We start from the raw sequence: 26,930 nt of genomic DNA on the forward strand, positions 1-26,930 counted from the left end.
GCAGGAGAATGGCTGCAGGGCTTTCTGCTCAGCAGGTAGGAGACTGGCAGGAGGGGGGCAGGGGATGCAGCCTGGGACTGATCCCATCCCCCACCCCAGGGACCCTGCAGGGAGGGAGCCGGGGCTGGAAATCCTGCTCTGGAGAAGGGGCAGGAGAATGGCTGCAGGGCTTTCTGCTCAGCAGGTAGGAGACTGGCAGGAGGGGGGCAGGGGATGCAGCCTGGGACTGATCCCATCCCCCACCCCAGGGACGGTGCAGGGAGGGGGCCGGGGCTGGAAATCCTGCTCTGGAGAAGGGGCAGGAGAATGGCTGCAGGGCTTTCTGCTCAGCAGGTAGGAGACTGGCAGGGGATGCAGCCTGGGTGTGCTCTCCTCCCCCCCCCCCTCGCTGAATGCATTCCCTGCAGCCTCTGCGGCTCTTCCTCCTGCTTCTCCTCCCCTCCCACAGCAGTGCCTGCCTCTGGCTTTATGACGCTCTCAGCTTCTGCTTCCTCTTTCCCTCCCCTTCCTTTGTGCAGAGCCCTGGAAGCAGTGAGATTGGAGAATGACAGCTCTGCCGCCGCTCTGACAGGCACAATGAAGGTGAGGCTTTGCACTCCTGGGGGTCCGATGATGGCTTTTCTTCCCCCTTTGCTCCTCGAATGCCCTCCCCTTTGTTTTGTTTTTTTCCTGGTAAGGCTGCGGGCAGTTTCCTGCCTGAGGTCAGGGAAGGGCGCTGCTTTTCCCCCTCCCCCTCCCCCAGAGCTCCTGCCAGGCTGCTGCCCCCTGCCCCTCCCCCCATCACATCTGGCCCGTCTTCCTGCACCCAGGGCATCGCTGTGCAGCTGCAGAAGATCCTTGTTCCCTTTGGTCCCCAGGATGCTGTCCTGTGAAAATCATTGCCTGCGTTGTGTGACATGGAGCTCGCTCTGGGCTGTGGCTGCATCTGGGAATCCCGTGCATGCTGCTTTTTTTTGGGTTTTGTGAAGTCTGCCTCCAGCCTTGGGCGAGGCACTTGATGCACTGAACTCCATGCATGCCTGGCCAGGTCCTTACATATCCCCTGCTCTCTCTCCTTCTCTAGGGGGGGGGTGTGGTCTGCGTGTTCGCCCCCTTAAAGGTCTGAGGCCCTCGCGTGCCTGCTGCAGGCCTGGCACGGTCTGGGACCGCCTCCCGGGCCATCCCGTGTCCTTTCGGAGGCCCGGCCTCCGGAACTGGACTCGGTACCGCAGAGGAAGGAGGCCTGGCCCCAAACGTCTGTACGGACGAGGTCACCGCCTCCTCCCTGCTGCCGCCATGTCTGGTTGGCAAGGGGAAGCCAACTCCGCTCTTCCTGGGCCACCAACAGGTCTGCTCTTCAGGACCTCAACAACGAATGTGCATGAACTAGATTGGCACACAATGGAGGCCGGGCATGCCCGTCTCTCTCGTTGCATATCCATTGTGGGTTTCTTGAAAACCAGGCCTCTGTGCGCATGGCTGTCCGGGAGCGGAGTTGGCCATCCCTGCTCTAGATGGGTCAGATTATGACCCACCATGACTCTCTCCACGCTTACCACTCCTCTTACCTCCCGGGAGAGAAATATATCCCTGCCGTTCTCGTGGAAACCTCTCCCCCCTGCCCCTCCTCCCATGATTCGCCAACAAGTCCAAGGTGGTCAGTCCAGTGCTGGCCCAGATCACCTTCTAGCCTCAGAACCCGAGGGTGGCCATTTTCCAAAATGGCGCTGCCGGGTGGCAAAGGTGAAGTAGATATTCGGCTTCAGCGGCAGCCGATGAATGGCAGCCATAGATTCAGATGCCGGCGCTTACCCCCATGAAGTTGGCGTTTACCCTTCCTAAGTGGCGCTGAACGTCAGGCCCATGGTGCGTCGTGCACGCTCTCTGGTCTTATTCAAACCTAGGCTAAAAACCCAACTCTGAGGCGGCTTTTACATTTTAATCCTGAGTCCCAATTTTGCCCTGCATGTTTGTCTCGATTAGACTGTAAGCTCTGCTGGGGAAGGGAGAGTCCGTTCTCAGGAAACAGAGAGTAGGATTAAATGGTCAATTTTCTCAGTGGAAAAGGGTAAACAGTGGAGTGCCTCGGGGATCTGACCGCACCTTGACTCTGCCAATATCTCAGCTGTTACAAAAACTTCATTTTACAAAATTCATTTACTCAAAAAATCCAATCCCCTCCTTCTCCCCAATGACTTTCCATCTCTTCTCCAAGTCCTGACTGCTCCTGACTACTGTAACTCACTATACTTACTCCTTCCCGATTACACTATACAGCCCCACACAACCTCCTTCTCACACGTCCTACACACTCCCAAACACACAACCTCCTTCTCACACATACTACACACTACCAAACACACAACCTCCTTCTCACACGACCTACACACGACCTACACACTCCCAAACACACAACCTCCTTCTCACACATACTACACACAACCTCCTTCTCACACGACCTACACACTCCCAAACACACAACCTTCTTCTCACACGTACTACACACTACCAAACACACAACCTTCTTCTCACACGTCCTACACACTCCCAAACACACAACCTCCTTCTCACACGTACTACACACTACCACACAACCTTCTTCTCACACGTCCCACATACTCCCAAACACACAACCTCCTTCTCACACGTCCTATACACTACCAAACACACAACCTCCTCCTCACACGTCCTACACACTCCCAAACACACAATCTCCTTCACACTCCCCACACACTCTGTCTCCTTCTTACTCCCCAGTCTCCCAAACACCCAGCCTTCTTTTCACACAGCCTACACACTCCAAAACACAGCTTCTCACACACTCCCAAACACAATCTCCTTCTCACACTCCCAAACACAGCATCTCACACACTCCCAGTCTCCTTCTCACACTCCCAAACACAGCTTCTCACACACTCCCAAACACAGTCTCCTTCTCACACTCCCAAACACACAGCCACCTTCTCACACACTTGTAAACAGTCTCCTTCTCACACACTCTTAAGCTCTTGGCCTCCTCTTTCATAACCACACAAGCACATCCTGCTCCTTTCTCCCTCTATTTTCCAAATCTCCCCTCCACAAACATCCCAAGCTTGGATTATAGATTTCAGGGAGACAGGGTTGAGGAGAATCAAAAGTTACAGTGTACATAATATCCCTCGCCCATCTATCGGGACATAAAGCTGAAGAGAGAAGACTACTGCCAACGTGAGGTGTTGGCTATTACAGATAAAATGTAAAGAGTACATATAAATGTGTTAAAAACTTTCCAGTCATATAATCAGATATTCCATGTGATAATTACAAGACACTTCTTTTGACCTTTAATTCCCCATAGGAAACTGTCCCCTCTCTTCTACTTTCACCTCCTGGCTCTTCTTTCCCCTTCTATGACATTCCTGCTCTCTCAGCTAACACTGATTCTCCTCCCCACCTCTTCTCCCCATCCACCCCTTCACTCTTCTCATTCCATTGTATCTCTTGTGTTATTTCACACCCCCCCCCCTCCCCGTATCTCTTCTGTTTTCCCTCCATAACCTCACCCCAGCCCTCATTCTCCCATCTCACCCTCCCAGCCAACTTTTCCCTTCATCCACCTCATCCAGCTAGCTCTCTCCCCCTTGTGCCACCTGTCTCTTAGTGCGCTCCCTCTTTTTCTCTCCTCCCCGTCCACTGTACACCCCCCCCCTACCCTTTGCTTCCCTGCTGTCTCTAGTGTCCTCCCTCCCCATGCTTCACCTTTCTCTCACTCTCTCCTCCCCCCCCCCCCCCCCCCATGCCTTTCTCTTTCTCTCTCCACTCTCCCCCTCATGCCTCATCTCTCCTTCTCCCTCCATTGTGGGGGGTTTTTTTCTGTCTGTCCCATCTTTGCCTCCCCTGAGCATCCTGCTTCCCTCCACCCCCTCTGCGTCTCTCCCCTCCCTCTGGGTCCCTTCTGTCTTCTCCTCACCCTGTACTCTCTCTGTGAGGGAGGGGGCGGAGCCCGGATCTGCAGAGCCACTGGGAGCGGAAGTCTGTGCTCTGCCCCGCCTCCTCTCCCCATGGTAACCACGCTGTGAGGGAGGGGGCGGAGCCCGGATCTGCAGAGCCACTGGGAGCGGAAGTCTGTGCTCTGCCCCGCCTCCTCTCCCCATGGTAACCACGCTGTGAGGGAGGGGGCGGAGCCCGGATCTGCAGAGCCACTGGGAGCGGAAGTCTGTGCTCTGCCCCGCCTCCTCTCCCCATGGTAACCACGCTGTGAGGGAGGGGGCGGAGCCCGGATCTGCAGAGCCACTGGGAGCGGAAGTCTGTGCTCTGCCCCGCCTCCTCTCCCCATGGTAACCACGCTGTGAGGGAGGGGGCGGAGCCCGGATCTGCAGAGCCACTGGGAGCGGAAGTCTGTGCTCTGCCCCGCCTCCTCTCCCCATGGTAACCACGCTGTGAGGGAGGGGGCGGAGCCCGGATCTGCAGAGCCACTGGGAGCGGAGGTTTGTGCTCTTCCCCGCCTCCTCTCCCCGTGGTGTCCAATCACAGCACAGGAAAGGAGTTGGGGGGGGGGGGATAGAGTCCCAGCACAGCTCTCTGCTGATAGTGGCGGCCCTGTAACCCGGAAGCTGTGTGGGGGGAGAGGATTTGCTGTCCGTCCTAACTGGATATTCAGCGCCCACTTAGGTGGCCTGGTTCTCAGGATCTCCACGATGAATATGTATGAGGGAGATTTGCATGCACTGCCTCCACTGTATGTAAAACCCTGTCATGCATATTCATTGCGCATATTCTGAAAACACGGCCTTTTGGGAGCCCTTGAGGACTAGGGGGTTGGCCACCCCTGGCTTAGTACCTTCTAACCAGACACTGCAGAGCAGCTTTCCATACCCGCTATTGGCAACCCTACCCCCTCCCAAAATAAATGTGCCCTGCAGGCCCCCTCCTCACACCCATCTCCCCCTCCCCCACACACCCACTATAACCCCAGCCCCAACCCTGCCGCCCCACCGGGCAATCTCCCAAATGCCCCCGGCCTCTGGGACCCGCGGAGGTGCTGGTAGCGCTAGCCACCATCACTGGCAGATCACGCCCTGATGGCAGCGCTGGAGGCCGCTGGGGATGCCTGGGGGATTTGTGGGGTGCTGGCTAGCCAGGAAGATTACAGCAAGTAGCACATTTAAGACGAATCGGAGAAAGTTCTTTTTTACTCAATGCACAATAAAGCTCTGGAATTTGTTGCCAGAGGATGTGGTTGGTGCAGTTAGTGTAGCTGGGTTCAAAAAAGGATTGGACAAGTTCTTGGAGGTGAAGTCCATTAACGGCTATTAAGTTCACTTAGAAAATAGCCACTGCTATTGATTTCATCAGTAGCATGGGATCTTCTTAGTGTTTGGGTAATTGCCAGGTTCTTGTGGCCTGGTTTGGCCTCTGTTGGAAACAGGATGCTGGGCTTGATGGACCCTTGGTCTGACCCAGCATGGCAATTTCTTATGTTCTTATGAGGAAGGGGTGGTGGACGGTGGGGAGAGGAGGAGGCCTCAGGCCGCATTCATTTTCCGTTTAATGGGAAGCGGGTAGGGAGGCTCCTCGAGCAACAGGCCCGCAACGTTTGGAAAATACTTTTGGGGGAAAAGCTCGGGCAGACGGTGGGGTTCAGGTGCTTTGCCCAAGACCAGTTTGAATGTATTAATGGGACGGAAGGGGCGGCCCATTGGGATTTTTTATAAAGTGTCATTTTGCGGCACGTAACTGACTGCATCTCACCGTGGCTGGTTAAGTTTAATGTAAGAAGCGTGGCAGGATCGTTCCAGTCAGAGAGCTTCTTCTGAATGTCGGGGAGGACAGAGATCGCCAGCCATGGACCCGGTCACAGCTGTCACTCCCACCGCCCCCTCCCCCCGTGATTAATGTCTCTTGTAAGCCTTTAACAGCTGACCCGTATTAAATAAAGGACTCGCTTTTGCACCAGCTAATGGCTTTGATAGTTTTCAAGTTCGTGTTGCTTTACAGAAATTTGCAAGACCTTTGAGCCTTAGGTTCTTTTTGGCTTAGAAACCTATGACACAAGAACTAAACTCAAATCATTAAGCATCCATCCACCCACGTCCCCCCCCCAGTTTCGATAGATCCATCCAGCCATAGCTACTTTTTTGGAGTCAGTTAAAAAATACTTGGGGGACATTGAAAAAGTCACAAGAACACCACCACCATGGATTTCAGAATGTTTCACGTGCGGAGAGTTAGCCATTGCCCACTTGCATCAGGCCGGCTGACAAAGGGGGCGCATTTTGTGGCGTGGGATACGAGCACCTACATTGCAGAGGTACAATCTCTGGTATTAGAGAGTTTTCTTCATACTTAGACCTGCAGTCCCTGGGGGTCCAGAGAGGAAATTGAAATTAGAAGTTGCACATGGGAAAGGAAGTCTGACAGATCACAGGAGACTGGAGTCCTAACATAGAAACATAGAAATGACGGCAGAAGGAGACCAAATGGCCCATCTAGTCTGCCCCGCAAATTTTCTCTCTCATACTTATCTGTTTCTCTTAGCTCTTGGTTCTATTTCCCTTCCACCCCAACGTGAGGAGGATAAATCCAGCTGAGATCTGATGCACGCTGAGCCCCCTCCTCGTGTCTCTGAGTGTTTCTGGTTTGTGTTTCAGGTGCCGGTGACGTTTGAGGACATCGCTGTCTATTTCTCCCAGGAGGAGTGGGAGTATTTAGATGAAGGACAGAAAGAGCTTTACAGGGAGGTGATGAAGGAGAATTATGAGACCCTGCTCTCCCTGGGTAAGGATTGCGTTATCTGAATCTTTATCAGACCCAGGGGCTGATTTACTGAGGGTCATTTGGAAGTCTTCTCCATCTGCTCCACTCTACTGCCTGCCCAATATAATCCGGACTTGTCCCAATGTTTCCTGTGTCTTAGGACAGGCGTGGCAGACTTAGGGCCATCTTGTGTTTCTGTTGGGTTTCACAGGAACACAGTTTGCAATGGCAAATAAGAACCATAACGCCCACCTACGTCTGCCCAAATTCATTCCTGGTGCATGGCCATAGCCCTCAAGATGATCTCTGGCTTTTCCTTCCCTTCCTCGCATCTCGGCATTCCCGCCGCTTGTCCCGGGCTTTCTCGGATCAATTGCCCCCCTCTGCCTTCAGCGCCTCCCGTGCGAGTCCCTTCTGCGCAGCCACCTCCCTTCCCATGAAGAAATGTCTTCTGGTGTTCCTTCCGACTCTTCCTCCTCGGAGCCCTGTTTCCCCCTTCCCCGGCTCCGAGCAGGGCTGCAGACCCCCTGGGGGGGGCCGCTGGCAACCGAAGACAGAAACACCGGAGCGGTAAAATGCGGAGCTAATTCGATACAGGGGGGGAGGGCAGGTCAGTGTAAAAGAACCCGCCCCGTGGATCTGTGAAAATGGTCAGGACCCCTCGCCGGCATCTCCCAGGCGGGAGGCGCCAGAACAGCCAGAGCTATTGGAGTAGACGGCGGGAGAGGGGCCAGCGACCGGAGGGTGCTGCGACCCTGGAGGATGAGAGCAGCGTAAGGCCGGACAGGGAGCGGAGCGGAGATGCCAAGAGATGGAGGAGCTGGGGGGGGGGGGGGAGTCCAGGAAAGGGCGAGGCTGCCTAGGGTAAACGTGGACTCCCAGGAGAGGTGCCGGGGTGGAGGGGGGAGCGTTAGGAAAGCGGGCGCTGAACACTGAGCGCCTGCTTTCGGCGCAGTTTTTTTGCATCGGCCCCCCTCAGTCAGGACTCTCTGACAAGATCTTCCCTTCGTGTGAATCTGTGTTGTCTAGGGGTCCTGTACTCTACCCAATTCAAGACGCTGTGTGCTGTCCCGTCCTTTAGTAACGTTTCCCCTAGCTCTGTCCGCTTCTGAAGTCAGACCGGCGACGATGCGTTTAGCAGGAGAGAGACCACACCGGCTCTCTCCTGCACCCTGGGAAACACCCCCCCCCCACCCCCCTTCACCATCACCTTCCCACCCCTCCCACTCCGGTCTTCCGGCAGAGGCTGAACAAAGCGTGAGGCAGCAGCCATCGCTCATCTGAGCTCTTTTCGGTATCCGGGAGGGGGGGGGGGGTGTCTGCTCACGGGAATGCAAGAGGGATATAACTCCCTTCTCGTTTATATCTCCAGAAAGAGAACGTCAGGCGATCGAGCCAAATATCCCGTCGTGGATTAAACAAGAGGAAGGGCCTGGCGCGCGGGACGCCGAGGAGTCAGGGCGGAGAGAAGCTGCTCGCTCGCACGCAGGTGAGAAACGATCACAGGCGGCGCTGCAGAGCGGGAGGAGGCACTGCAGAGGCGCAGGTGAGCCTGCGGCGGCGCGAGGGGGAGATATTACGGAGCCGAGGATGGTTTGGAGGCCACTCCTCGCACTGGGGTCAGCGGCGGGGGAGGTAGTGGTACAGAAGACACTGTCACAGTGCACAATGTTACGTAGATTTCCGGGGTATTTGGTGCCCGGGCCTGGCACCTCAAGGCGGCGACGGTCCGGGCTACACGGAGCCCTGTGATTCGGGGAGAGAAGAGTTGAGTGGCTGGGGGCCGGGGCCACAAGAGGTAGAAAGGAGGTTCTTCAGCTTGGTAAGTGGTGGGGAGGGTGGGGATGCCTCGGGGTAAGGGGGGCAGACGGGGGGGCGGGGGAACGGGGTGTACGGAAGTGGCTCGAGGTCTGTGAGGAAACGAGGTCGGCAGAGCGACGCGACGAAGGCGTCGCGGTCCCCACGCTAGGGAACGCGCCACCGTGGGACACGGGGAGGGGCAGCGTCGCTGAGCTCCAGGGGTCTGACTGCTCCTCATCCCTCCACCACCACTGCTTCTGTGGGGTGGAGGGGTGGAGCCCTCCTGCCTGTCCAGTAAATCCTGGGGCTGTGCAGGCCTTAGTACGAAGGGATCCAGGTGGTGATTTATGGACCTGTTAGATGTTCAGCTGATTCCTTTTGCTCAGATCCCAGTACCTCAGTCACATCGCTCTATATTTAGGGAATTCATGAACCCCTATAGTGAGTTAAGTATATTATCTCCCTCCATTTGGAATTAACTCATCTTCCTTACAGTGACTGCAGCTCCTTACTCTGTAATTTAATACTGTTCTAGCTCGCTTAACCATGGTCTATAACAACATACATTAACATTTTCTCTATCTGCAGTCTATGATGTCTCCTTCCCTCTCCTGGTGTGAGCTCTTCCTCTCTTCTCACTCATTCTGTGGGACTCGGGGATCCCTTCCTCTCCCGGGGTGAGTCCTTCCTCTCTTCTCACTCTTTCTGTGGGACTCGGGGATCCCTTCCTCTCCCGGGGTGGGTCCTTCCTCTCTTCTCACTCCTTCTGTGGGACTCGGGGATCCCTTCCTCTCCCGGGGTGAGTCCTTCCTCTCTTCTTACCCATTCTGTGGGACTCAGGGATCCTTTCCTCTCCCGGGGTGAGTCCTTCCTCTCTTCTCACTCTTTCTGTGGGACTTGAGGCTCCTTCCCTCTTCTAGGGTGGGTCCTTCCTCTCTTCTCACTCATTCTGTGGGACTCAGGGATCCCTTCCTTTCCCGGGGTGGGTCCTTCCTCTCTTCTCACTCATTCTGTGGGACTCAGGGATCCCTTCCTCTCCCGGGGTGGGTCCTTCCTCTCTTCTCACTCTTTCTGTGGGACTTGGGGATCCCTTCCTCTCCCGGGGTGGGTCCATCCTCTCTTTTCACTCATTCTGTGGGACTCAGGGATCCTTTCCTCTCCCAGGGTGGGTCCTTCCTCTCTTCTCACTCTTTCTGTGGGACTTGGGGATCCCTTCCTCTCCCGGGGTGGGTCCATCCTCTCTTTTCACTCATTCTGTGGGACTCAGGGATCCTTTCCTCTCCCAGGGTGGGTCCTTCCTCTCTTCTCACTCTTTCTGTGGGACTTGGGGATCCCTTCCTCTCCCGGGGTGGGTCCTTCCTCTCTTCTCACTCTTTCTGTGGGACTTGGGGATCCCTTCCTCTCCCGGGGCGGGTCCTTCCTCTCTTCTCACTCTTTCTGTGGGACTCGGGGATCCTTTCCTCTCCCGGGGTGGGTCCTTCCTCTCTTCTCACTCTTTCTGTGGGACTCGGGGATCCCTTCCTCTCCCGGGGTGGGTCCTTCCTCTCTTCTCACTCTTTCTGTGGGACTCGGGGATCCCTTCCTCTCCCGGGGTGGGTCCTTCCTCTCTTCTCACTCTTTCTGTGGGACTCGGGGATCCCTTCCTCTCCCGGGGTGGGTCCTTCCTCTCTTCTCACCCATTCTGTGGGACTCGGGGATCCCTTCCTCTCCCGGGGTGGGTCCTTCCTCTCTTCTCACTCTTTCTGTGGGACTCGGGGATCCCTTCCTCTCCCGGGGTGGGTCCTTCCTCTCTTCTCACTCTTTCTGTGGGACTCGGGGATCCCTTCCTCTCCCGGGGTGGGTCCTTCCTCTCTTCTCACTCTTTCTGTGGGACTCGGGGATCCCTTCCTCTCCCGGGGTGGGTCCTCCCTCTCTTTTCACTCATTCTGTGGGACTCGGGGATCCCTTCCTCTCCCGGGGTGAGTCCTTCCTCTCTTCTCACTCTTTCTGTGGGACTCGGGGATCCCTTCCTCTCCCGGGGTGGGTCCTTCCTCTCTTCTCACTCTTTCTGTGGGACTCAGGGATCCCTTCCTCTCCCGGGGTGGGTCCTTCCTCTCTTCTCACCCATTCTGTGGGACTCGGGGATCCCTTCCTCTCCCGGGGTGGGTCCTTCCTCTCTTATCACTCTTTCTGTGGGACTCGGGGATCCCTTCCTCTCCCGGGGTGGGTCCTTCCTCTCTTCTCACTCTTTCTGTGGGACTCGGGGATCCCTTCCTCTCCCGGGATGGGTCCTTCCTCTCTTCTCACTCTTTCTGTGGGACTCGGGGATCCCTTCCTCTCCCGGGGTGGGTCCTTCCTCTCTTCTCACTCTTTCTGTGGGACTCGGGGATCCCTTCCTCTCCCGGGGTGGGTCCTTCCTCTCTTCTCACTCTTTCTGTGGGACTCGGGGATCCCTTCCTCTCCCGGGGTGGGTCCTTCCTCTCTTCTCAATCTTTCTGGGGGACTCGGGGATCCCTTCCTCTCCCGGGGTGAGCTCTTCCTCCCTTCTCACTCTTTCTGTGGGACTCAGGGATCCCTTCCTCTCCCGGGGTGGGTCCTTCCTCTCTTCTCACTCATTCTGTGGGACTCGGGGATCCCTTCCTCTCCCGGGGTGGGTCCTTCCTCTCTTCTCAATCTTTCTGTGGGACTCGGGGATCCCTTCCTCTCCCGGGGTGAGTTCTCCCTCTCTTTTCACTCATTCTGTGGGACTCGGGGATCCCTTCCTCTCCCGGGGTGGGTCCTCCCTCTCTTTTCACTCATTCTGTGGGACTCGGGGATCCCTTCCTCTCCCGGGGTGGGTCCTTCCTCTCTTCTCAATCTTTCTGTGGGACTCGGGGATCCCTTCCTCTCCCGGGGTGGGTCCTTCCTCTCTTCTCAATCTTTCTGTGGGACTCGGGGATCCCTTCCTCTCCCGGGGTGAGTCCTCCCTCTCTTTTCACTCATTCTGTGGGACTCGGGGATCCCTTCCTCTCCCGGGGTGGGTCCTCCCTCTCTTTTCACTCATTCTGTGGGACTTGGGGATCCCTTCCTCTCCCGGGGTGGGTCCTTCCTCTCTTCTCACTCTTTCTGTGGGACTCGGGGATCCCTTTCTCTCCCGGGGTGGGTCCTTCCTCTCTTCTCACTCTTTCTGTGGGACTCGGGGATCCCTTCCTCTCCCGGGGTGGGTCCTTCCTCTCTTCTCACCCATTCTGTGGGACTCGGGGATCCCTTCCTCTCCCGGGGTGGGTCCTTCCTCTCTTCTCACTCTTTCTGTGGGACTCGGGGATCCCTTCCTCTCCCGGGGTGGGTCCTTCCTCTCTTCTCACTCTTTCTGTGGGACTCGGGGATCCCTTCCTCTCCCGGGGTGGGTCCTTCCTCTCTTCTCACTCTTTCTGTGGGACTCGGGGATCCCTTCCTCTCCCGGGGTGGGTCCCTTCCTCTCTTCTCACTCTTTCTGTGGGACTTGGGGATCCCTTCCTCTCCCGGGGTGGGTCCTTCCTCTCTTCTCACTCTTTCTGTGGGACTTGGGGATCCCTTCCTCTCCCGGGGTGGGTCCTTCCTCTCTTCTCAATCTTTCTGGGGGTCTCGGGGATCCCTTCCTCTCCCGGGGTGAGCTCTTCCTCCCTTCTCACTCTTTCTGGGGGACTCGGGGATCCCTTCCTCTCCCTGGGTGAGCTCTTCCTCCCTTCTCACTCTTTCTGTGGGACTCGGGGATCCCTTCCTCTCCCAGGGTGGGTCCTTCCTCTCTTCTCACTCATTCTGTGGGACTCGGGGATCCCTTCCTCTCCCGGGGTGGGTCCTTCCTCTCTTCTCACTCATTCTGTGGGACTCGGGGATCCCTTCCTCTCCCGGGGTGGGTCCTTCCTCTCTTTTCACTCTTTCTGTGGGACTCGGGGATCCCTTCCTCTCCCGGGGTGAGTCCTCCCTCTCTTTTCACTCATTCTGTGGGACTCGGGGATCCCTTCCTCTCCTGGGGTGGGTCCTCCCTCTCTTTTCACTCATTCTGTGGGACTCGGGGATCCCTTCCTCTCCCGGGGTGGGTCCTTCCTCTCTTCTCAATCTTTCTGTGGGACTCGGGGATCCCTTCCTCTCCCGGGGTGGGTCCTTCCTCTCTTCTCAATCTTTCTGTGGGACTCGGGGATCCCTTCCTCTCCCGGGGTGAGTCCTCCCTCTCTTTTCACTCATTCTGTGGGACTCGGGGATCCCTTCCTCTCCCGGGGTGGGTCCTCCCTCTCTTTTCACTCATTCTGTGGGACTCGGGGATCCCTTCCTCTCCCGGGGTGAGTCCTCCCTCTCTTTTCACTCATTCTGTGGGACTCGGGGTTCCTTCCCTCTCCTGCTGTGAGTTGTACTTCTCCTGTCACTGTTTTTGTGTCTCACTTATTTTGTTTCCAGCACTTATGACTCTTTTCTGGGGTACTTTACAGTAAAATATATATAAGAGAGAGGCATAATAAACCTCACACAATAATAATACACGTTTGAAAGTGTATATTAAAATGGTAAAATCTCATACATATATATATGTATATTTATAGTAAGAACAAAAACTGACATCAGATGATTAACATGTACTGGGAATTCAGACAATGTCAAAAGACAAACTCAAGTACTCACATGAAAATTACTTATATTAACTAACAATTGTCAGTTATCAAAAAATGTTTTTATTGTGATTACAAAATGCTCTAGCTTTGTCTAATAGCACAATGCAAAATGTCATCATAGTACAGCACGCATGTTGTTGAACTCAACACCTACATCTTCATTATAAAATATGTCTGTACTCTCTAATAAATTAGCTTGTTACATTTAATCACAATTAGTTCTAACAAATTGATTATACACAATCTTTCCAAAACATTGCTTATTTAAAATAGGAAAAATTGCAAAATCAATCATTATATGCACCCCAAAATTCAAAATCTAATTCTAATGTAATGACTGTTATTATTTTAACAAGTAGTATAAATCCAGATGTTTAAACTCCATTTCAAACCTGTACAAAGATTATAACTTAAATCCAAGTGCTTAATCCCAAATGTTTAAACTAACCAATTAGTCTAGCTAGGACTAATTAGGAATGTGTTAGTACAGATAGCTCAAAAGGTGACCCGGGGGCTGAGAGCAGAAAGAACGTGCAGTGGTGAGCAGTAACGTGTTTAGTGTGGAGAGTTCAGAGATAGCTCTGGGACTAAGAGTAGAGAGAACCTGCAGAATTGAGAGGGAACGTGTTTAGTGTTGAGAGCTGAGCCTGGGATTGAGAGTAGAGAGATCGTGCAGTAGTGAGAGGGAACGTGTTTAGTGTTGAGAGCTGAGCTTGGGATTGAGAGTAGAGAGATCGTGCAGTAGTGAGACGGAACGTGTTTAGTGTTGAGAGCTGAGCTTGGGACTGAGAGTAGAGAGATCGTGCAGTAGTGAGAGGGAACGTGTTTAGTGTCGAGCTGAGCTTGGGATTGAGAGTAGAGAGATCGTGCAGTAGTGAGAGGGAACGTGTTTAGTGTTGAGAGCTGAGCTTGGGATTGAGAGTAGAGAGATCGTGCAGTAGTGAGAGGGAACGTGTTTAGTGTTGAGAGCTGAACCTGGGATTGAGAGTAAAGAGATCGTGCAGTAGTGAGAGGGAACGTGTTTAGTGTCGAGCTGAGCTTGGGATTGAGAGTAGAGAGATCCTGCAGTAGTGAGAGGGAACGTGTTTAGTGTTGAGAGCTGAGCTTGGGATTGAGAGTAGAGAGATCGTGCAGTAGTGAGAGGGAACGTGTTTAGTGTTGAGAGCTGAGCCTGGGATTGAGAGTAGAGAGATCGTGCAGTAGTGAGAGGGAACGTGTTTAGTGTTGAGAGCTGAGCTTGGGATTGAGAGTAGAGAGATCGTGCAGTAGTGAGACGGAACGTGTTTAGTGTTGAGAGCTGAGCTTGGGACAGAGTAGAGAGATCGTGCAGTAGTGAGAGGGAACGTGTTTAGTGTCGAGCTGAGCTTGGGATTGAGAGTAGAGAGATCGTGCAGTAGTGAGAGGGAACGTGTTTAGTGTTGAGAGCTGAGCTTGGGATTGAGAGTAGAGAGATCCTGCAGTAGTGAGAGGGAACGTGTTTAGTGTTGAGAGCTGAACCTGGGATTGAGAGTAAAGAGATCGTGCAGTAGTGAGAGGGAACGTGTTTAGTGTCGAGCTGAGCTTGGGATTGAGAGTAGAGAGATCCTGCAGTAGTGAGAGGGAACGTGTTTAGTGTTGAGAGCTGAGCTTGGGATTGAGAGTAGAGAGATCGTGCAGTAGTGACAGGGAACGTGTTTAGTGTTGAGAGCTGAGCTTGGGATTGAGAGTAGAGAGATCGTGCGGTAGTGAGAGGGAACGTGTTTAGTGTTGAGAGCTGAGCTTGGGATTGAGAGTAGAGAGATTGTGCGGTAGTGAGAGGGAACGTGTTTAGTGCTGAGAGCTGAGCTTGGGATTGAGAGTAGAGAGATCGTGCAGTAGTGAGAGGGAACGTGTTTAGTGCTGAGAGCTGTGCCTGGGATTGAGAGTAGAGAGATCATGCAGTAGTGAGAGGGAACGTGTTTAGTGTTGAGAGCTGAGCTTGGGACTGAGAGTAGAGAGATCGTGCAGTAGTGAGAGGGAACGTGTTTAGTGTTGAGAGCTGAGCTTGGGATTGAGAGTAGAGAGATCGTGCAGTAGTGAGAGGGAACGTGTTTAGTGTTGAGAGCTGAGCTTGGGATTGAGAGTAGAGAGATCGTGCAGTAGTGAGAGGGAACGTGTTTAGTGTTGAGAGCTGAGCTTGGGATTGAGAGTAGAGAGATCGTGCAGTAGTGAGAGGGAACGTGTTTAGTGTTGAGAGCTGATCTTGGGATTGAGAGTAGAGAGATCGTGCAGTAGTGAGAGGGAACGTGTTTAGTGTCGAGCTGAGCTTGGGATTGAGAGTAGAGAGATCGTGCAGTAGTGAGAGGGAACGTGTTTAGTGTTGAGAGCTGAGCTTGGGATTGAGAGTAGAGAGATCCTGCAGTAGTGAGAGGCAACGTGTTTAGTGTCGAGAGCTGAACCTGGGATTGAGAGTAAAGAGATCGTGCAGTAGTGAGAGGGAACGTGTTTAGTGTCGAGCTGAGCTTGGGATTGAGAGTAGAGAGATCCTGCAGTAGTGAGAGGGAACGTGTTTAGTGTTGAGAGCTGAGCTTGGGATTGAGAGTAGAGAGATCGTGCAGTAGTGAGAGGGAACGTGTTTAGTGTTGAGAGCTGAGCTTGGGATTGAGAGTAGAGAGATCGTGCGGTAGTGAGAGGGAACGTGTTTAGAGTTGAGAGCTGAGCTTGGGATTGAGAGTAGAGAGATCCTGCGGTAGTGAGAGGGAACGTGTTTAGTGTTGAGAGCTGAGCTTGGGATTGAGAGTAGAGAGATCGTGCGGTAGTGAGAGGGAACGTGTTTAGTGTTGAGAGCTGAGCTTGGGATTGAGAGTAGAGAGATCCTGCAGTAGTGAGAGGGAACGTGTTTAGTGTCGAGAGCTGAACCTGGGATTGAGAGTAAAGAGATCGTGCAGTAGTGAGAGGGAACGTGTTTAGTGTCGAGCTGAGCTTGGGATTGAGAGTAGAGAGATCCTGCAGTAGTGAGAGGGAACGTGTTTAGTGTTGAGAGCTGACACTGGGATTGAGAGTAGAGAGATCCTGCAGTAGTGAGAGGGAACGTGTTTAGTGTTGAGAGCTGAGCTTGGGATTGAGAGTAGAGAGATCGTACGGTAGTGAGAGGGAACGTGTTTAGTGTTGAGAGCTGAACTTGGGATTGAGAGTAGAGAGATCGTGCGGTAGTGAGAGGGAACGTGTTTAGTGTTGAGAGCTGAGCTTGGGACTGAGAGTAGAGAGATCGTGCGGTAGTGAGAGGGAACGTGTTTAGTGTTGAGAGCTGAACTTGGGATTGAGAGTAGAGAGATCGTGCAGTAGTGAGAGGGAACGTGTTTAGTGTTGAGAGCTGAGCTTGGGATTGAGAGTAGAGAGATCGTGCAGTAGTGAGAGGGAACGTGTTTAGTGTTGAGAGCTGAGCTTGGGATTGAGAGTAGAGAGATCGTGCAGTAGTGAGAGGGAACGTGTTTAGTGTTGAGAGCTGAGCTTGGGATTGAGAGTAGAGAGATCGTGCAGTAGTGAGAGGGAACGTGTTTAGTGTTGAGAGCTGAGCCTGGGATTGAGAGTAGAGAGATCGTGCAGTAGTGAGAGGGAACGTGTTTAGTGTTGAGAGCTGAGCTTGGGATTGAGAGTAGAGAGATCGTGCAGTAGTGAGAGGGAACGTGTTTAGTGTTGAGAGCTGAGCTTGGGATTGAGAGTAGAGAGATCGTGCAGTAGTGAGAGGGAACGTGTTTAGTGTTGAGAGCTGAGCTTGGGATTGAGAGTAGAGAGATCGTGCGGTAGTGAGAGGGAACGTGTTTAGTGTTGAGAGCTGAGCCTGGGATTGAGAGTAGAGAGATCGTGCGGTAGTGAGAGGGAACGTGTTTAGTGTTGAGAGCTGAGCCTGGGATTGAGAGTAGAGAGATCGTGCCGGTAGTGAGAGGGAACGTGTTTAGTGTTGAGAGCTGAGCCTGGGATTGAGAGTAGAGAGATCGTGCGGTAGTGAGAGGGAACGTGTTTAGTGTTGAGAGCTGAGCCTGGGATTGAGAGTAGAGAGATCGTGCGGTAGTGAGAGGGAACGTGTTTAGTGTTGAGAGCTGAGCCGGGGATTGAGAGTAGAGAGATCGTGCGGTAGTGAGAGGGAACGTGTTTAGTGTTGAGAGCTGAGCCTGAGATTGAGAGTAGAGAGATCGTGCGGTAGTGAGAGGGAACGTGTTTAGTGTTGAGAGCTGAGCCTGGGATTGAGAGTAGAGAGATCGTGCGGTAGTGAGAGGGAACGTGTTTAGTGTTGAGAGCTGAGCCTGGGATTGAGAGTAGAGAGATCGTGCGGTAGTGAGAGGGAACGTGTTTAGTGTTGAGAGCTGAGCCTGGGATTGAGAGTAGAGAGATCGTGCGGTAGTGAGAGGGAACGTGTTTAGTGTTGAGAGCTGAGCCTGGATTGAGAGTAGAGAGATCGTGCGGTAGTGAGAGGGAACGTGTTTAGTGTTGAGAGCTGAGCCTGGGATTGAGAGTAGAGAGATCGTGCGGTAGTGAGAGGGGAACGTGTTTAGTGTTGAGAGCTGAGCCTGGGATTGAGAGTAAGAGAGATCGTGCGGTAGTGAGAGGGAACGTGTTTAGTGGTTGAGAGCTGAGCCTTGGGATTGAGAGTAGAGAGATCGTGCGGTAGTGAGAGGGAACGTGTTTAGTGTTGAGAGCTGAGCCTGGGATTGAGAGTAGAGAGATCGTGCGTTAGTGAGAGGGAACGTGTTTAGTGTTGAGAGCTGAGCTTGGGACTGAGAGTAGAGAGATCGTGCGGTAGTGAGAGGGAATGTGTTTAGTGTTGAGAGCTGAGCCTGGGATTGAGAGTAGAGAGATCGTGCGGTAGTGAGAGGGAACGTGTTTAGTGTTGAGAGCTGATGCCTGGATTGAGAGTAGAGATATCGTGCGTAGTGAGAGGGAACGTGTTTAGTGTTGAGAGCTGAGCTGGGATTGAGAGTAGAGAGATCGTGCAGTAGTGAGAGGGAACGTGTTTAGTGTTGAGAGCTGAGCTGGGATTGAGAGTAGAGAGATCGTGCAGTAGTAGAGGGAACGTGTTTAGTGTTGAGAGCTGAGCTTGGATGAGAGTAGAGAGATCGTGCAGTAGTGAGAGGGAACGTGTTTTAGTGTTGAGCTGAGCCTGGGATTGAGAGTGAGAGATCCTGCAGTAGTGAGAGGGAACGTGTTTAGTGTTGAGAGCTGAGCTTGGGATTAGAGTAGAGAGATTGCAGTAGTGAGAGGGAACGTGTTTAGTGTAGAGCTGAGCCTGGGATTGAGAGTAGAGAGATCGTGTAGTGAGAGGGAACGTGTTTAGTGTTGAGAGCTGACTTGGATTGAGAGTAGAGAGATCGTGCGGTAGTGAGAGGGAACGTGTTTAGTGTTGAGAGCTGAGCCTGGGATTGAGAGTTAGAGATCGGTGCGGTAGTGAGAGGGGGAAAAGTGTTTAGTGTTGAGAGCTGAGCCTGGATTGAGAGTAGAGAGATCGTGCGGTAGTGAGAGGGAACGTGTTTAGTGTTGAGAGCTGGCCTGGGATTGAGAGTAGAGAGATCTGCGGTAGTGAGAGGGAACGTGTTTAGTGTTGAGAGCTTGAGCCTGGGATTGAGAGTAGAGAGATCGTGCGGTAGTGAGAGGGAACTGTTTAGTGTTGAGAGCTGAGCCTGGGATTGAGAGTAGAGAGATCGTGCGGTAGTGAGAGGGAACGGTTTAGTTGTTGAGAGCTTAGCCTGGATTGAGAGTAGAGAGATCGTGCGGTAGTGAGAGGGAACGGTTTTAGTGTTGAGAGCTGAGCTGGGATTGAGAGTAGAGAGATCGTGCGGTAGTAGAGAGGGAAACGTGTTTAGTGTTGAGAGCTGAGCCTTGGATTGAGAGTAGAGAATCGTGCGTGTAGTGAGAGGAGAACGTGTTTTATGTTGAGAGCTGAGCCTGGGATTGAGAGTAGAGAGATCGTAGAGTAGTGAGAGGGAACGTGTTTGTGGTTGAGAGCTGAGCCTGGGATTGAGAGTAGAGAGATCGTGCGGTAGGTAGAGGGAGACGTGTTTAAGTGTTGAGAGCTGAGCCTGGGATTGAGAGTAGAGAGATCGTGCGGTAGTGAGAGGGAACGACGTGTTTAGTGTTGAGAGCTGAGCCTGGGATTGAGAGTAGAGAGATCGTGCGGTAAGTGAGGGGAACGTGTTTAGTGTTGAGAGCTGAGCCTGGGATTGAGAGTAGAGAGATCGTGCGGTAGTGAGAGGGAACGTGTTTAGTGTTGAGAGCTGAGCCTGGGATTGAGAGTAGAGAGATCGTGTGCGGTAGTGAGAGGGAACGTGTTTAGTGTTGAGAGCTGAGCCTGGGATTGAGAGTAGAGAGATCGTGCGGTAGTGAGAGGGAAAGTGTTTAGTGTTGAGAGCTGGCCTGGGAATTGAGAGTAGAGAGATCGTGCCCGTAGTGAGAGGGAACGTGTTTAGTGTTGAGAGCTGAGCTTGGGATCTGAGAGTTGAGAGATCGTGCGGTAGTGAGAGGGAATGTGTTTAGGGTTGAGAGCTTGAGCCTGGGATTGAGAGTAGAGAGATCGTGCGGGTAGTGAGAGGGAACGTGTTTAGTGTTGAGAGCTGTGCCTGGGATTGAGAGTAGAGAGATCGTGCGGTAGTGAGAGGAACGTGTTTAGTGTTGAGAGCTGAGCTTGGGACTGAGAGTAGAAGATCGTGCAGTAGTGGAGGGAACGGTTTAGTGTTGAGAGCTGAGCTTGGGATTGAGAGTAGAGAGATCGTGCAGTAGTGAGAGGGAACGTGTTAGTGTTGAAGCTGAGCTTGGGATTGAGAGTAGAGAGATCGTGCAGTAGTGAGAGGGAACGTGTTTTAGTGTCGAGCTGAGCCGGGATTGAGAGTAGAGCTATCCGTGCAGTAGTGAGAGGGAACTGTTTAGTGTTGAAGCTGAGCTTGGGACTGAGAGGTAGAGAGATCAGTGCAGTAGTGAAGGAGGGAACGTGTGTTTAGTGTTGAGAGCTGAGCTTGGGACTGAGAGTATGAGAGATTCGTTGCAGGTAGTGAGAGGGAACGTGTTTAGTGTTGAGAGCTGAGCTTGGGATTGAGAGTAGAGAGATCGTGCAGTAGTGAGAGGGGAACGTGTTTAGTGTTGAGAGCTGAGCTTGGGGGACTGAGAGTAGAGAGATCGTGGCATTAGTGAGAGGGAACGTGTTTAGTGTTGAGAGCTGAGCTTGGGACTTGAGAGTAGAGAGATTCGTGCAGTAGTGAGAGGGAACGTGTTTTAGTGTTGAGAGCTGAGCTTGGGATTGAGAGTGAGAAGAGATCGTGCAGTAGTGAGAGGGAACGTGTTTAGTGTCGTGAAGCTGAGCCTGGGATTGAGAGTAGAGAGATCGTGCAGTAGTGGAGAGGGAACGTGTTTAGTGTTGAGAGCTGAGCCTGGGATTGAGAAGTAGAGAGATCCGTGCAGTAGTGAGAGGGAACGTGTTTAGTGTTGAGAGCTTGAGCCTGGGATTGAGAGTAGAGAGATCGTGCAGTAGTGAGAGGGAACGTGTTTAGTGTTGAGAGCTGAGCTTGGGATTGAGAGTAGAGAGATCGTGCAGTAGTGAGAGGGAACGTGTTTAGTGTTGAGAGCTGACACTGGGATTGAGAGTAGAGAGATCGTGCAGTAGTGAGAGGGAACGTGTTTAGTGTTGAGAGCTGAGCTTGGGATTGAGAGTAGAGAGATCGTGCAGTAGTGAGAGGGAACGTGTTTAGTGTTGAGAGCTGTGCCTGGGATTGAGAGTAGAGAGATCGTGCAGTAGTGAGAGGGAACGTGTTTAGTGTTGAGAGCTGAGCTTGGGATTGAGAGTAGAGAGATCGTGCAGTAGTGAGAGGGAACGTGTTTAGTGTTGAGAGCTGACACTGGGATTGAGAGTAGAGAGATCGTGCAGTAGTGAGAGGGAACGTGTTTAGTGTTGAGAGCTGAGCCTGGGATTCAGAGTAGAGAGATCGTGCAGTAGTGAGAGGGAACGTGTTTAGTGTTGAGAGCTGAGCCTGGGATTGAGAGTAGAGAGATCGTGCGGTAGTGAGAGTGTTGAGAGCTGAGCTTGGGATTGAGAGTAGAGAGATCGTGCGGTAGTGAGAGGGAACGTGTTTAGTGTTGAGAGCTGAGCTTGGGATTGAGAGTAGAGAGATCGTGCATTATTGAGAGGGAACGTGTTTAGAGTTGAGAGCTGTGTCTGGGATTGAGAGTAGAGAGATCGTGCAGTAGTGAGAGGGAACGTGTTTAGTGTTGAGAGCTGAGCCTGGGATTGAGAGTAGAGAGATCGTGTGGTAGTGAGAGTGTTGAGAGCTGAGCTTGGGATTGAGAGTAGAGAGATCGTGCGGTAGTGAGAGGGAACGTGTTTAGTGTTGAGAGCTGAGCTTGGGATTGAGAGTAGAGAGATCGTGCATTATTGAGAGGGAACGTGTTTAGTGTTGAGAGCTGTGTCTGGGATTGAGAGTAGAGAGATCGTGCAGTAGTGAGAGGGAACGTGTTTAGTGTTGAGAGCTGAGCTTGGGATTGAGAGTAGAGAGATCGTGCAGTAGTGAGAGGGAACGTGTTTAGTGTTGAGAGCTGTGCCTGGGATTGAGAGTAGAGAGATCGTGCAGTAGTGAGAGGGAACGTGTTTAGTGTTGAGAGCTGACACTGGGATTGAGAGTAGAGAGATCGTGCAGTAGTGAGAGGGAACGTGTTTAGTGTTGAGCTGAGCTTGGGATTGAGAGTGGAGAGATCGTGCATTATTGAGAGGGAACATGTTTAGTGTTGAGAGCTGAGCTTGGGATTGAGAGTAGAGAGATCGTGCGGTAGTGAGAGGGAACGTGTTTAGTGTTGAGAGCTGAGCTTGGGATTGAGAGTAGAGAGATCGTGCATTATTGAGAGGGAACGTGTTTAGTGTTGAGAGCTGTGTCTGGGATTGAGAGTAGAGAGATCGTGCAGTAGTGAGAGGGAACGTGTTTAGTGTTGAGAGCTGAGCTTGGGATTGAGAGTAGAGAGATCGTGCAGTAGTGAGAGGGAACGTGTTTAGTGTTGAGAGCTGTGCCTGGGATTGAGAGTAGAGAGATCGTGCAGTAGTGAGAGGGAACGTGTTTAGTGTTGAGAGCTGACACTGGGATTGAGAGTAGAGAGATCGTGCAGTAGTGAGAGGGAACGTGTTTAGTGTTGAGCTGAGCTTGGGATTGAGAGTGGAGAGATCGTGCATTATTGAGAGGGAACATGTTTAGTGTTGAGAGCTGAGCTTGGGATTGAGAGTAGAGAGATCCTGCAGTAGTGAGAGGGAACGTGTTTAGTGTTGAGAGCTGAGCTTGGGATTGAGAGTAGAGAGATCCTGCAGTAGTGAGAGGGAACGTGTTTAGTGTTGAGAGTTCAGAGCTGAGAGGATGAAATGTAGCTGTGCAGGGGACTAAATCTGCAAATCGAGGATGGACAGAACTGTGGGTAAAGGCTTGAGAGCAGAGAGGTCCATATTCAGTAGCTGTCTGGATTGAATAAGAACATAAGAACATAAGAAAATGCCATACTGGGTCAGACCAAGGGTCCATCAAGCCCAGCATCCTGTTTCCAACAGTGGCCAATCCAGGTCATAAGAACCTGGCAAGTACCCAAAAACTAAGTCTATTCCATGTAACCATTGCTAATGGCAGTGGCTATTCTCTAAGTGAACTTAATAGCAGGTAATGGACTTCTCCTCCAAGAACTTATCCAATCCTTTTTTAGTCGGTTAAACTTATTTGTCTAACATTGGAGCTATATTCAGTAGTGCAGATAGACCCCCCCACACACACACACACACACCCTGTGCTATCAATCTAAGCAGTCGTGTCCCCCCCAAAAAAAAGTACAATAATAGCTTAAGGTGCCATGTGACAATGAGCCCTCCCTAGTCCGGCCCCTCCTTTCCATATAAAGGCTAGGCCGGTAGCGGCCCCCCCCTCACCGCCCAGTGTCGTGCTTTGAATAGGCCTGAGCTGTGTTCTTTTTTTCGCCGGGGGTGGGGGGCTTATCCCTGGATCTTCCTTTGATAAAATATCACGGCTTAGTGAATCCGGGCCAGAGTTAGCCGACTAGCTCTGCCTCTCCCTTTCACGCCCCCCCCCCCCCCCCTGTGAAGTGCCCATATCTTCATTATCCGAATATTTTTCCTCGATACCCTGGCTAAGTGCTTTTGAGTACGGGCCTCGGAGTGACCTGGCAGCGGAGCTGGAGACGGTACGGGGATCTGAGTTGTGCGTTTGCGGTGAAGCCACGCGGACGAGCCGTACATGATGGCGGGTGAGAAGCTGACCGGGAGGGAGGCCTCGGGGAGCTGGAGCCCGATGATCTCAAGCCCCTGAGACGGTGGCCAGTGCCGGAGGGATGCTCGGGTACCTGGGGAGGGGGACGTAAGCGTCAGACAGTAGGAGGAGATGAGTGCCTCGCTACAGGTGAGCTCCCCTGGAATATTGTGGGGCCAGACAGCCAGGATTCGGCCCAGAGAAACGGGTCCCAAAACAGTTTGGTGTCCGCACGATAAGCCATAAAAGAGATATGAGCCGTAAGAATCTTCATATGCGTACCCTCGAGGAAAAGGCAAGACATTTAAATACCTGGAACCTTTAAATCTTTCGCAAGACGCAAACCTTTTTTTTGTTTTTTTGTTTTTTACAGAGGCAGGAATGCCCTAGAACAAGAGGTCACAGTGTCAGCCTGGGCTGGGCGGGGGTAGACTTAGCAGCAGTCCGCAGGGAGCATCTTCCCAGGGGAAGAGCCGGGGGGTGAGCAGCAGTGAAAGGGGAGCCAGACCTCAGCTGGGAGGGGCGTCTCCGGCGTTGCATCCAGCACTGTAGTGGGCCTTAACATCGCGCTGCTTTTATACTGTTATATGTCTCCGTTTCTGTGCATGGCTGTGGGACGGTGACCGAGCCGGATCAGAAACCCACATCGATCTAAGCACAGTCCGTTCGGACAGAAGCTGGGCGGGAATAGCATCGTCAGGAGTTTTGTAGTGAGCGTCTGCTGATTTTATTTTGGTGTGACGCCCAAAGCCAATCCCAGCTGCCTTTCCTAATATTACTGCTCAGTCAAGGATCCCATGTGGGCATTGTGTGACCCCTCCCCCCCCTTGATAAAGTCTGTTTTCTGCTCACTGGTCGCTTTCCATAATGTACGCTAATGTAGTCTTCTGTTTACATCCTGCAGGGCAGCAGATCATCCGGAAAGAGAAAAGAGAAGAGAATCCAGAAGGCTGTCCGATAAAAGTGGAACTGAATCCCAGGCAAGACAATATTTCCCAGGGGACTGAGAGAGGAGACATGGGGGAAGGTCAGGAGGGAGCAGCAAAGAAGCCGAGAGACCCGCCGGATGCAGTCACTGAGTGTGAGGGAAGGGACAGGGAGCTCAGAGACGTCCCCGAGCACCCGAGACAACAGAGAGCAGAGAGACCATTTCAAAGTAATAACGGTGATCACATCACTTTTATATACCATCAGGGAGAGTGGAAAGAGAAGAAATCCTTTCTCTGTAACACCTGCGGCAAATGCTTTAACCGGAAATCACATTTAATCTTCCACAACCGAAACCACACGGGCGAGAGGCCTTTCCCCTGCCCCGAATGTGGGAAAAGCTTCAATCGCAAAGATTCCTTACTCCGACATCAGAAAACCCACACGGGTGAGAGGCCCTTTCTGTGCACGGACTGCGGGAAATGCTTCGTTCTGAAGCGCCATCTCATAACGCACCACAGGACCCACACGGGAGAGAAACCCTTCGAGTGCACCGAATGCGGGAAGTGCTTCGGCATGCGGCGGCAGCTTGTCATGCATCAGAGAACCCACACGGGAGAGAGGCCCTTCGAGTGCCCGGACTGCAGTAAAGCTTTCACGCGAAAGGAATGCTTGAAAAAGCACCAGAGGATTCACACGGGGCTGAAACCTTTCCCGTGTACTGAATGCAGGCGAGGTTTCAGTCGCAAAGACCTCTTAATCTTACACCAGAGAAGCCACTTGGAGGCGCTGGTGTCAGGCGAGAAGCCATATGCATGTGCTGAGTGTGATAAAAGATTCACGGTGAAATCCAATCTGGAAAAGCACCACAGGACACATTTGAGAGAGAAACCGTTTGTATGTCCTGAGTGTGACAAAAGATTCAGTGCAAAATCTAACCTGAAAATACACTATCGGGCGCACACAGGAGAGAAACCTTTTACATGTACTGAATGTGATAAAGGGTTTAGCGCAAAATCGTACTTAGAAAAGCATCGCAGGATCCACTTGGGAGAGAAACCATTTCAGTGTTCTGAGTGCGATAAAAGCTTCAGCTACAAACCATATCTGAAAATACACTGGAGGATCCACCATTTACACATGTAAAGAATGCAATAATTCATTAGGTGCTAAATCAAAGCAGAGGTATGCGTTGCATGAGAAAAATGGAGAGAGAGGAGCAGAGAACTAACCGACAACTTGGAAAGGAAGTGACCAGAAACAATCTCCAATATCAAACTTGGGCAAGCATTACAAGGAACTGAAGGAATGAGTGAAAATCCACCAGCGCACGGAGGGGGGGGGATGGGGAAGAAGCAACAGGAATTTGCAAAACAAGGGGAAAATAGCTCTTTAAAAAGTCAGACCAGCAGGCAAGGAAAAACAAAGCAGCCGAATTCACAAGCACAGCAGGAAATACAACGAGTTCACTTTAGGAACCACACCTTGATCAAAATCTGACTCGGGAATGGTTCAGGAGAGGTGACCTTAAACCTGTAGATGAGAGATTAACAATCGCAGCACAAGTCGTGGACTGTGGACAAGATGATTTATAACAGGGTTGCCACGTGAAGTTCTTTCCCTCAACACATCTACCCCTTTCTGAAAGGACTTTCCAGTTCTCCCTTCCCTCCCCTTATAGACTTTCCCTTACTCCTCTCTGACACCCCCCCCCCCACGGACCTCTTTTCCTCTCCTGCCATCCACACCCCTCAGCTCAGCAGTCCTAGCCCCCCCCCCCCCCATCCCCTGCTGCCGTGGAGATGGCAGCAGCAGTGCTTGGTGAGTGAGCATGGGGGGTGGGGGGTGGGCGACTCAGCCAGCTCACACTCACAGGATCTGCCCCCTTGCCTGGAAACTTGGAGGGGGGGGGCAGGGCCTGGGCGTGCATGCGCCAGCTGGATCCGCCCGCTCACTCGCCACTTTCCCCGGTGCCGCTGGACCCGGGAGCAGGGCCCAGCTGGGAGGAAGGCGGGGAGCGTCTGCTGCCGGCGGATGACCTGCTGGTCTGCGCTCCTCCGCATCGGCACCGAAACGTTGGGACGTTTTCTGCTTAAGGATTCTCTAGAAACCTAACCCAAGCCAGGCAGGAGAAAGCTGCAGCCCGCACGGAGGTCACTGGATGGCTATGTGCATCAGGGTTTGCAGTAGGGGACGCTGTCTTTATCGTAACCGACCACTTCGTTTGGGTATTTTTGGGAAAAAACGTGATATGTATGCTAGAAAAACAATATTTATGAGCATTAACTGTAATATTCTGCCGTGCATCCTGTCGAGCACTCTCTCTCTCTTTTCCCCCCACCCAGTTTACTAGTAAACATTGCTGGCCCTGCACCCTGCAGCCCCTGCGTTTACAGAGAAAACCCAGCGGGGCTGGCAGCTAGGATATTAGATATTAGATAGGGGGTGGCTTTTCCTAGCAGGCTGCTGGATGCGCATCGCCAACGAGAGAGGAGAGAGAGCCTCCTCTGCCCGCCGACGTAGGCCTCTTCCTTCATCGGCACGGGGGCCTTCGCTCCGCCACGGGCGTGGGATCTGCTTCCCTCTGCGCGGACGCGTGGCCTGCTTGTTTCTTGCTCTCCACGGTGGAACCGGCCCTGCTCTTCTCCTCTGA

At 52.7% G+C, this 26,930-nt stretch overlaps 1 protein-coding gene across 4 annotated transcripts; it reads left to right on the forward strand.

Annotated features, from left to right (window-relative positions):
* On the forward strand, nt 1–26,515 carry LOC115083497 (zinc finger protein OZF-like). 4 transcript variants are annotated; one of them, XM_029587352.1, is made up of 4 exons: nt 1–35; nt 6,612–6,738; nt 8,090–8,263; nt 24,255–26,515. In XM_029587352.1, the coding sequence occupies exons 1-4, from the start codon at nt 9–11 to the stop codon at nt 25,421–25,423; spliced, it is 1,497 nt and encodes a 498-aa protein (XP_029443212.1). In that variant the 5' UTR covers nt 1–8; the 3' UTR covers nt 25,424–26,515. The 4 variants fall into 4 exon arrangements, with proteins under 4 accessions (XP_029443212.1, XP_029443216.1, XP_029443213.1 ...); XM_029587356.1 differs by having other exon boundaries at nt 8,090–8,206; XM_029587353.1 differs by lacking the exon at nt 1–35 and adding an exon at nt 130–184.
* Nucleotides 26,516–26,930: the final 415 nt, after the last annotated feature.

The sequence above is a fragment of the Rhinatrema bivittatum genome, chromosome 2 (genome assembly GCF_901001135.1).
Source record: "Rhinatrema bivittatum chromosome 2, aRhiBiv1.1, whole genome shotgun sequence".
NCBI classification, from domain to species: domain Eukaryota; kingdom Metazoa; phylum Chordata; class Amphibia; order Gymnophiona; family Rhinatrematidae; genus Rhinatrema; species Rhinatrema bivittatum.

Excerpts from the sequence above, each read along its gene's own strand:
- LOC115083497 (XM_029587352.1), top strand. The coding sequence starts at position 9 with ATGGCTGCAGGGCTTTCTGCTCAGCAG. Across the intron at positions 36-6,611 it reads CAGGGCTTTCTGCTCAGCAG|GTGCCGGTGACGTTTGAGGA; the intron begins GTAGGAGACTGG and ends TTTGTGTTTCAG. Across the intron at positions 8,264-24,254 it reads GAGGCACTGCAGAGGCGCAG|GGCAGCAGATCATCCGGAAA; the intron begins GTGAGCCTGCGG and ends TACATCCTGCAG.